The sequence below is a fragment of the Morone saxatilis genome, unplaced genomic scaffold (assembly GCF_004916995.1).
Source record: "Morone saxatilis isolate NCDOM2014 unplaced genomic scaffold, NCSU_SB_2.0 Contig22, whole genome shotgun sequence".
NCBI classification, from domain to species: Eukaryota; Metazoa; Chordata; class Actinopteri; family Moronidae; genus Morone; species Morone saxatilis.
This window is the reverse complement of record NW_023339785.1, coordinates 20,809,879-20,820,475: the sequence shown is the minus strand read 5'-3', so window position 1 is coordinate 20,820,475 and position 10,597 is coordinate 20,809,879. Positions and strand designations below refer to the sequence as shown.

The 10,597-nt window shown below is 39.5% G+C and overlaps 2 protein-coding genes across 2 annotated transcripts in view; both read left to right on the top strand.

Annotated features, from left to right (window-relative positions):
- Nucleotides 1-352: 352 nt before the first annotated feature.
- si:dkey-237j10.2 lies at nt 353-2,563 on the top strand. Its single transcript, XM_035668822.1, has 2 exons — nt 353-637; nt 873-2,563. Exons 1-2 carry the CDS (start codon nt 469-471, stop codon nt 1,568-1,570), a joined length of 867 nt encoding a protein of 288 aa, XP_035524715.1. The 5' UTR covers nt 353-468; the 3' UTR covers nt 1,571-2,563.
- Nucleotides 2,564-6,224: 3,661 nt separating this feature from the next.
- Nucleotides 6,225-10,597, top strand: part of LOC118333636 (sodium/hydrogen exchanger 2-like) — a 5,321-nt gene continuing 948 nt past the window's right edge. Inside the window, exons 1-11 of the mRNA XM_035669370.1 lie at nt 6,225-6,477; nt 7,039-7,261; nt 7,571-7,811; nt 7,901-8,151; nt 8,255-8,472; nt 8,593-8,789; nt 8,928-9,017; nt 9,301-9,371; nt 9,559-9,693; nt 9,980-10,076; nt 10,200-10,328. Coding sequence (XP_035525263.1) covers nt 6,225-6,477; nt 7,039-7,261; nt 7,571-7,811; nt 7,901-8,151; nt 8,255-8,472; nt 8,593-8,789; nt 8,928-9,017; nt 9,301-9,371; nt 9,559-9,693; nt 9,980-10,076; nt 10,200-10,328 — 1,905 coding nt within the window. The remainder of the gene's footprint in view (nt 6,478-7,038; nt 7,262-7,570; nt 7,812-7,900; nt 8,152-8,254; nt 8,473-8,592; nt 8,790-8,927; nt 9,018-9,300; nt 9,372-9,558; nt 9,694-9,979; nt 10,077-10,199; nt 10,329-10,597) is intronic.

The window sequence follows — 10,597 nt, the reverse complement described above, 5'->3', positions numbered from 1 at the left end:
GCAATCATAAAATCCTGTATCAATATGTATATAATGACAATATGTATTAATACTTTTACTTTTGATACTTTAAATATGTTTTGCTGATAATACTTAATATGATCATTTTACTGGATTAAGTAAGTTTTTAGAAGTACTTATTTACAAGTATTTTCTTGATGTTGTATTGGTACCTTTACCTCAGTGAAGAGTTCTGCCACTTAGCTTACCATAGAGAGTTTTTACAGCTCATATAAAAATGTGTTGTTCTCCTTACTCTCAACTGTGATTTTCAGTACAGACTAATAAAGGAAGTATGTGGTGTGGGTGGAGGGGCCGATTCTCAGTTGCAGAAGTGAAACAGGTCAGTAGAAATTTACACTTACATACGCACACTCACACCGTGCCATTTGCTCTTAAGACTGACAATAATACGAGGCAGAGCGGGCTGAAAAGAGACAGAAAAGAAGAGGACAGTCATTCTGAGCCATGTTGGCTGAAGGTTTTCTCAGAGTGCTGCGTTACAGGGAGGAGAGAAAGTTTGCCTCTGCTTCCAAACTGAAGAGATCGCAGACACACGCTCATTGTGTGGATCCATCCAACTGTGTTCTCTCTGACTCAAACTCTACAGACCTACAGACAAATGCAGCTGAATCAGGTAAACTCTTATGTTAAAAGTCTTATAAAACATTATAACATAGGATCTGTCTGATGTAGTGATAAGTTTAACTTTCCGTACTGGTTTCATGTACTAATTTTACACGGTCTAGTTCCCTTTTACTAAATGTTCTTCCTTTGTCAGATATAATCGTACTAATGATTTCATGCCAAGTAACAAACAAAACAAAATTAAATTTAAAACATCTTAATAACAGTTTATTCTTTCTAATCAGGTCCAGACCAGGAAGAACTAGACACCAACAAATTCCAGGGACTGAAAGTGGTGCCTCAAGGTCCCGTAGGCCTGTCAATCCCTGGGTGTTCACCTCTCCTCTCTCTGGACCCTGACTTTGCAGTTTGCTTAGACAATTGCAGCCTCCTGGAACAGTATCCAGACTTGCAGGTGGCTGACTCAGGCCGCATCTCAAACAACCCACTGAGAACCATCCATCCTCCCGGTTTTGCCAGTGAAGCCTGCCATCAACCAGAATGGGCAGCCCAACAGGAGCCACAAGGCGAGTATGTTTCAATACCAGACCAGGGTTATCTGGTTATGGGGGCCAGTGTGAATATCAGCTTGGATCTACCCGGATCAGGGTTGGAGCCCATGTCTAACTCTGTGCTGAATGGGCTTCTGGACAAACAGCTGGAGGAAGTGTACATGCAACATCTAACTGATAACTTGGCTCGGTGTAACTCCCACCTGGGGAACAGCCTCCTGCACGGCCTGGTGCCTCCGCCACAGCCCAGCAGCCAGTCACAGGGGCTCGATTCACTAGTGGCCAGTCTGGAAGAAGGATCAGAAGGGGACAGCGGCAAGAAGATTAGTTATCTGAACACCCAGAACTTAGTTCCCTGCTCATCCAACTTCAGCTCCCCAGTGCTGAGGATTTCAGAGGCTGACAATACATTGAATATGATGCTCAACTAGAAACAACTATTTTGCCTTTTGCACTAGTCACATGCAACTGAGACATGACAACAAAGTGCATTTCAGTGAATGAATGGATGTTTTTATTTTTGTTTACATATATTTTTTATACAATGTCTGTATTTACTTAAAATAAAATGATGCCTCAAATTTATTTGCTGTCATGCGCCATCTGCTGTTAGATTTTAGAACTACACCATCCTGAATTTACCTGACATACATAAGAATTTATTTCATTGACCTTATTACTGGGTGTGTGTGTGTGTGTGTGAAGTATTTATTATACCGAAGCAAACTGTAATCCTGTGTAAGCTTATATTGCACATTGAAGTTACCTTGTAAATATAGACTAACCTTGTAAAATAATCCATCTGGTCTAAAGGAAGTAAAATAAATATAATGAGTAGTAATTTTTTATTTTTGTTTTTAAGTGCATTTGATTTTAATTTTGTTGTTTTCATTTGCTGGTAATTATTTTTGGTCTTAAATCCCTTCTTTTGGCAAAAGTACTTTTATTACTCAGGATTCTGTGTGGTTATATATGCTTTCTACAGTATAATGACAGAAGACTTTCTTGTATCATACGTAAACCAGAGATCAACGACAACCCCTCTGACAAAGAGAGCTGTGTCTATATCAGACTTATCAGGCTACAGCAGAAATAACCAATGAAACCTGAGCTAAAGCATAAATGTAAATGATGTTTGAAGTGCCGCCGCACCACCAAAATATATCAGTGTAACATTGGAACCTGGTATCACTCTCAAATTAACATACATGTATTTTAAAAGTTATGGAGGTTTTCTTATACAGTATACGGCTTATTTAACAACAAGTACCACGCTTTTTTGTCTGGAGTTGGCATGAATCCTCTGAAGTCCATATTCATTTCTTACTACAGTCCAATAACATGCAAGTTAGGGGTTTGTAGAAACAAGTTCATAACTCACATCACTTGGTCTTTCTGTATGAAATCTGTGAAGGACATGACCAGTCTGTCCATGTGTCCAAGTTGTCATTTACTGTAATAGTATAAATACTGTAAATGGTAGAGTTTATGAATGAATATACAATTCTTAATAGATTTGTGCTAAAATACCCAAGGATGCGTGATTGTGGTGCTTTATTGAGGAGCTGTGCATCAAATTCATCATGTTGACTGTGTGGCTGCGAATGGAGTCATCACAGTGAGCACCTGCACATCACAGTGAGGTCCAGCATGAACTGACAGCAACAGCCTGAAGATTTATGGTGCATTTGCCTGTTTAAGGTTGATTTGTAACCTGTGAAGGACAAATCCTCACAGCTGGGCTCCCTGTGCACCCACAGTGAAGGCGATACATTAACATGCAGTAACACACTGGGCTTTTTGGAAACATAAGCTGATTCACTGATCTGTGCAAAAAAAATGCATCCAGATTCACTAAGGTTTTTCTATAATTAACAGATTTGAGTCAACAATCGGGCTTTGTTACATACAGCCTCTATTCACAGATCAGGGCATTTATTTGTTAATTTACAGGTAAATTACACCTGATGATCTAGAAAAGAAAATATACTGAAAGTAGATTTTACACTTTGGAGATGTTGAAACCCTTAAGAGCTATAAACAAAATTATAATCTTGTACTTTTCATGCTGAGAAGCCGCTTTTGAACATTAAGAATACAAGTAGGCTACATCATCAATGGAGTCCTTAATAATAGTGGTGGGGATGTAGGGTGGAGACTTTTTCAAAATGCTTCAGTAAAATGCAGCTGTAACAACATGATAATACTCAAAACAGTAACAAAAGAGTTACCCTATCACTTTGATAACATAAATAAACAAACCTCTATGGGTGTTTTCACATTGCGTGCTCCCAGCAGTGCTTTCAGTTGGCTGATTAGGCCTCTGGTCAGGTTGAAGTTGGGTGGAGCACCGTAGGTTATTGGGTCACCAAAGTCCATGTTCAGCAATATGAATGGCAAAGGTGGAAGTTTTCCCACCCTCACAGGTGCTTCATAACTAAGGAGAGTGAGGAAAACCTTTTTTAATAGGAAAATCACAGATGTAAATAATAAAAAATAATGATGGCTGAATTCTATTTAGCTGCTTCAGTCTTAAGGTCGTGGTATTGTAGATTCTGGATTATGGTCATACTGTCGTGACTTACTGCAATACTTGAATGGAACAGAGCCATTGTTAATGTAATAAGTAACACCTGTGCTTGTACTGCTATGAAGTTGGCAACAGAAGTGAAAACACTTAAAGCAATGGATCCATGTGGACTTTAATACAAAATTAAAACAAAGTGCAAAAAAAAAGTGGTTTAAAAGCAAAATGACTGGATAAAACATTTTCTTTTGAAGAGAAGGCAAGGAAACAAAAAAGAAGAGAAGAATAAATTCTCTAAGAGCTGTACTGCCACTTGCAGTGAACGTAAATCAGAACGTTAACTGGACAGAAAGGGTCTAATTGAAGAGCCACAGAGAACAACGCTAACTTTATACTCTGCAGGGGGTTCAGAAATGGAGACAACGTCACATTTAGTTAGAACTTAACCTCTAACTGGGCTGAAGGAAAGCTCTTCCTTCCCGGCTGCACAACTTCAAATTACAATGTTTAGAAGAGTGGTGTACACATATTATCAACACATATATTACTGTCTATACATTTACTAGAAGTTTTAATGGTTCTGTTTTGTTTAGTATCTCAGTAAGACCTTCAAGTAGTCGTTATTTATGTTATTAATTTCATCTGTGCTATGTTAAAATGTCTGTCAAAAGGCTTTATTATCATTGGAAGTAAGTATTCTCTGGGCACTGCTAATTCATTTTATTTGTATCAGACTGCAAAGCAATAAAGAAAATCCCACTTTGTTCCAACATCTGCTTTGTAACAAGAGAAGATATCACTTTCCAATAAGCAACACTTTATTTATATAAATAGTGCAGATGCTCTGCTGCTCTTTTCTGTAATGGTTAATCTCTCCATTGGATTGCAAGCAAAAAAACACACAAAGAAAGTAATGCTAGAGGAGGATAAATGGACATTTCACATGAATGTTGTTCGTATTACTCATCTACTAAGCACTGGAAAAAATATATTTAAGAAAGAACATTAAAAATACTTTTTTCTAGTTGCTTTTTATTTATATTTCAAGCTCCTACAAGGGACTTTTATGTTGTGTTGATTCTGGCGGCCTCTGTGGACAAAAACAGTAGTGTTTCTACTGCCTTGTTTTATCGAGTTCAAGGGGAACTCGACCGAATCCGACCGAATCCGACCGGTGGCACGCACAATAACTGTATATAAATAGAAACAGAAAAATAAATATTTTCTCTGATGGTCTTATTTGTTTATGTAGGTCATGTAGAGTTAACAGTATTACACTGTTAACCAGTTAAAAACTTGTTTTTCAGGCAAACTGGTTAAAGCAGGCTATTGTTTCATTCATAATTCATTGTAAAATATATTTTAGTAAAATACAAACTTGAATCTGTTCTCTTGGAGTAGAGAAGGACATGCAACTGCCCAAGAGCAGCAACAGATTTAAAAAATAAAAAATAAATATTTCCACATGCCATCTGTTTGACATTTTGGAGTCACACAAACTCGCACATGCAACATATTTTTAGTATTAACAGCAAATAATTTGTATGAATGACCAATAAGCTCTTACTTTATTGATGTAAATTATACAGTGAAGCCTTATTTTGATACTAGTCCAAATGTTGACCATGAAACTTGACTATACTGCAAGCATATTGAAATTAAATAAGGATTATGTGGAAAGATGTTAATTCCTGAATTTATTAGGACACTGGAAGAGAAAGATATTGTGATGGCTTTAAATAAAAAAAATCATTAATAAAATTGTTCATTTCAGAAGAGAGTCCTCTCTTAGCTTTGAGATCAAATCAGCATTGTGAGTTTAAAATGCTCTAAAATGCTGTTTGAATGGTCTAAAGAGGCTCAAACAACCAAGTAAACTTTAGCCCAAGCCATATGATGAAAACCATCTGGGTTGTAATAAAATAATAACATTTTGATAAATGTATGATATTATTGGTGTTTAAACACATGGTAACATTAATGATGTTTAAATGTTAAAAACAATATAGTTACATTTTCTATTTTTGACATTCACTCACTTTACATTCCAGTCGGTGTTCAAAACAGCAGGACAAAGGTAGGTCGATAGGTAGTCGCCCAAGTCCCCTCTGGATCTCTGTGTCAAAAAGGTGCTATATAAATAAAGCTTTACTTACTTACTTACTTACTCTTGGAATTTTTTAAAAGACTATTTTAAATGCATTTGTGAAGTTATATAGTGAAAAAAAGACCTCCAATGAAAATGTTCTATTTAATTTTTTAAATATTCAGTAGTTCAATAGTCAGTGTAGGATATTAGTCCACTGTTGGTAATATAGAAATGCATTTTGTATGTGTGTGTGTGTGTATGTGTGTTTAGCTCTGTGCTGCTGGTTGGATAGCAATGCTAGCTCAGGGATTCCTGTGCACATTAGTAGTTGTATGAGTTGTGGTCAGGTTGTGCTGTGTGTATATGTGTGTGTATGTGTGCGTGCTGCTCGCCCTCCCCCTATCTCCGTAACCCCTATCCTATTCTCTCCCTGTCTCTCTCTCTCCTGTTGTCCCAGCATGGCTGCAGGATGGCTGCTCTGCGGACTCTCTCTCTGCTGCTCTCTGCCTGCCTGTTGTGGCCTGTATGTTTGGCCCTGACCCCCCCTGCCCAGCTCCCTCAGTCCCGCAACCTGCCCCCCATGCTGGGCTTCAACAGTAGTGATGGCAGCCTGTCTGTGGATCTGCCCATGGCGCTGAGGGTTTTCAGCGTGGACTATCACCATGTGCAGGCTCCCTTTGAGATTGTGCTGTGGATCATGCTGGCCTCACTGGCCAAGCTGGGTAAGCTTTAACTGGTTTTCTGCTCAAATGTGAAAGGCCAACATTACATAAGATGCTATTGGAGGTGGTTAGATGTTGTAGTGGGTTCAAAAAAAGTTTTCTGAAAATGCTTCAGGGTTTGTTATGTTAGTTACAAGTAACTTCATCAACTGAGTGAGTAACGTAATCCAAGTTGTTTACCAAAACCATGATCATCTTTATTTTCAGATTTCTTATTTGCATATTAACATTATAAAGACACACAGGAAAGAAACATATCTGACACAAATGCTTTATGAACTTTATGAACTGACTTTTTTAAAGCAGTCCCATTCAAAAATGTGTAATTTTTCCAAAGATGTAATAAGGGAATGTATTGAAATTTAGAATATAAAAAGCCAATAGAAGCACCCAGTTGTGTGTGCATATTACAGTATATGAAGTGTATGAGCTGTTGGTGTAGTTCTGCTTTTGTGTTTTCAGCCAGTGACAGAGTAAAAATTCTTGCAGCTCAAAAAGTCACCACATTGTTGAATCCAATTAGCATGACGTCCTTTCATCTTCTCTGTCTCCCACCTCCAGGTTTCCACTGGTCAGGTCGAGTCCCAGCGGTCGTCCCAGAGAGCTGTCTCCTCATTATGGTGGGCCTCCTGGTTGGAGGGGTGATCTACGGTGTACGCCACTCTGCTCCCCCGACTCTCAGCGCTGATGCTTTCTTCCTCTTCCTGCTCCCGCCCATCGTCTTGGACGCAGGATACTTCCTGCCAGGGAGGCTGTTCTTTGAAAACCTCGGCACCATCCTCTGGTTAGTACACAATCAGTATTTTAATTCTTATTTGTGTGTGTGTTGAATACACTTTTTCTTAAACATTTAAAGCCATTATTAGATAGAGTTTTGTTTTCAGAAGTCACCATATCAACTAAGGCAATTACATATCAGAGTTGTGTGCTGTGTTTCTTGTGTTTAAGTGACCATAAAAATCAATTAACATAGGTTTGAGGGAAAGGTTATACTGGGGACACCTGGCTTCAAGTATTCTTTTTTATCTTGACCACCTTGCCAAGCAGTATCATTCCTGTTTTCTGTAAATTTAGATTTTGTATCTATCTCCAGGTATGCGTTGCTGGGAACCTTATGGAACGTGCTGGGCATTGGCTTGTCTCTGTACGGTGTGTGTCTGCTGGCTCAGAGCTCTCTGGGCGACGTCTCTCTGCTCCACTGCCTGCTGTTTGGCTCCCTGATCGCTGCTGTCGACCCCGTAGCCGTGCTCTCCGTCTTCCAGGAAATGCATGTTAACGAACAGCTTCATATCCTGGTGTTTGGAGAGTCACTGCTCAACGACGCCGTTACTGTGGTGAGGAGAGAGGTGGACACCGGGTGGTCTTAAAATAAAATAAAATAAAGCTATTCTGTGCATAAAAAATACATCTCTCTTCCTTCCAGGTGCTCTACAAGCTGTTTGAGTCCTTCCTGCGTTTGCCATCAGTGTCGGGAGTTGATGTGCTGCTGGGGGGATGTAGGGTGGTAGTGGTGGGCCTCGGCGGCCTGTTTGTTGGCCTCTTCTTTGGCCTGTTGGCAGCCCTCACCTCACGATTTACCTCTAGAGCCCAGGTCATTGCCCCGCTCTTTGTCTTCCTCTACTCCTACTTGTCGTACCTGACCTCAGAGATGCTTCACCTCTCTGGTATCATGGCGTGAGTGCTGCTGAGTATCAACTTCAACGGAAAGTCTAAATGTGTAGCTTGCTAAAATTGAATAATGTTTTATATATACTTTGTTTTTTACCCACATTTGCAGCATTGTGACCTGTGCTGTGACCATGAAGCAGTATGTGGAGGCTAATGTGTCCGAGCGCAGCAAAACTAGCATCCAGTACTTCCTGAAGATGTGGAGCAGCGTCAGTGAAACCCTGATTTTCATTTTCCTGGGTGTGTCCACAATACAGGATGTCCATATGTGGAGCTGGCCCTTTGTCTGCTCCACGCTGCTGCTCTGCCTCGTCTGGAGGGCCACAGGTAGCTTTAAAAACCTTTCCTGAACAAAAAACAGATGACTTAACAATGATGCTCTGACCAGATACATTTGATTAACAGTTGTTAAATTAGAGGTATCAACACATTTCCCGTCCTTTGAAGGTGTTCTACTGCTGACTGCTGTGGTGAACAAGCTCCGGAGAAACGCTGTGACCTTTCGAGATCAGTTCATCATCGCCTATGGAGGCCTGAGAGGGGCAATCTGTTTTTCCCTCGTCTTCCTGATTGATGACTTCCCAAAGAAAAGACTCTTTATCACAACTACCATTGTGGTCATCCTCTTCACTGTCTTTGTACAGGTGAAAGATTTTAATAATAGGATCAGTGTCTGTATTTCAGATAGTAGTTGTTCTTCTTTGTATTGCATTTGTTTGGCTTCATGGATTGTTTGGAATGTTTGGTTGTATTTGTTGAGTTTGGTTTTGTCTGGTTTCCAGGGGATGACCATTAAGCCTCTAGTGGAGCTGCTGGATGTGAAGAGGAAGAAGAGAGCTCTGCCTACTGTCAGTGAGGAGATACACAGCAGGGTGAGAAAAGACAGCATAGCCTGCAATATGGTCTTTAAGGAATAACAAATATACTGTTTAAGTGTTACTAGTATTATGTATTTCAGGTGTAATTAGAGGTTAAAGTCTTTTCATTCAGGTGCAACATACACCTCAGTTATTTTTGTAGTAATAAAGATTACATAGTGAGATTACATTAAAGGTCAAGTGTGTAACATAATAACAATAATAATAATATGCACAACTATGTTTTCCTTAGTGTATAATAATATGAATTATATGCTTCCATCATGTCTCCTTTAAGCTCATTGACCACCTGCTGGCAGGAATCGAGGATGTGGTTGGATACTGGGGGCAACACTACTGGAAAGACAAGTTAGTGCTTTTTTTTACTTTGAGTTCACCTTCTGCTTTTGTTTCCCATAAAAAATAGACCTAAAACTACCAGTAGATGGCAGCAGATACCACATGCAAAAGTTTCTGATCATTTTCCACAGTCAGGACTCAGAAATAATGCCAAACTGTAACTGTTATGTATATATTGTTTGTGCGTGTGTGTAAGGTTTGAACAGTTCAACAGGAAGTACCTTCGTCGTTTCCTGATCCGCGAGGATCACCAGGCTCGCTCCAGTATCCTCAGAGTTTACCAGGAGCTGGAGAGAAGGGAGCAGAGGGGAGACGAGGAGGCGCCACGAGTGTGAGAAAACACTTTTTTGATTTATGTCACCGTCTCTCGTAGTAGGATTCACTGATCTCTGGGACTTCACTGAATGAGTCCCACGAGGGCCCTAAAAAACCTAAGCAAAGTTTTATGACCATCAATGTTATAAGTGCTAATTCGAATCTGTCCCCCAGTGGTGGACCTTGGTTCAACACAAAATGTTTGTGGGAATCCCTTGTCACTGAAAACTGATTAAATATGTCGGTCTTCATGACATAGTTTTTTGACTAAATGGCTGTGGAAATGTACACCTCACTTTTAGAGTGGACCCTCGCTCCCACAGCCGTCCCCTCTTACCAGAGGAGATGGACAGCATCAGGCGAATTCTCTCCAGAAACCTTCAAAACTTTAACAACAAGGTAAATTCACAGGTTTGGTTTGTGTTCCTATGTTTTGACCAAGAGATTACTGAACATGCACTGTAGGTATGTACAATAACTATCCCTCTATTATTTGGGTTTGTGCATGTGTTGTCACTCCAGCAAACACCAGCCTACAGCAGACATACTTTGCACCAGGACGCTACCACAGAAAGAACGAGAAAGCCTCTTTACAGACACCAGAGTCTGGGAGAGAGATACACGTATAATACAATCACACACTGGCAACAGGTACTGTATCCATATAAAGTAACGCCAAAATTATTTTATCCTTGAAAATGTGTTTAAATGTGTTTGTATGTATAAGTATGCACTTATTTTTCATGAAAGCACTTAATGAAAATAAAAAGGTGTCATTTATTTGTGACAAAATCTCTTTTTTTAAGTATTAATAGTATAAATCACAAATGTTATGTCCTGTCAGGAAAATGCCACTTTACTCAAAGAATGAGTGTCAATGAGCTTAATTGATTGAGTTTCATTTATTCAATTCAATTCAA

Coding starts and splice junctions, on each gene's coding strand:
- si:dkey-237j10.2 (XM_035668822.1), top strand. CDS start 469: ATGTTGGCTGAAGGTTTTCTCAGAGTGCTGCGTTACAGGGAGGAGAGA. Junction 638..872: donor GACAAATGCAGCTGAATCAG/GTAAACTCTTAT, acceptor CTTTCTAATCAG/GTCCAGACCAGGAAGAACTA.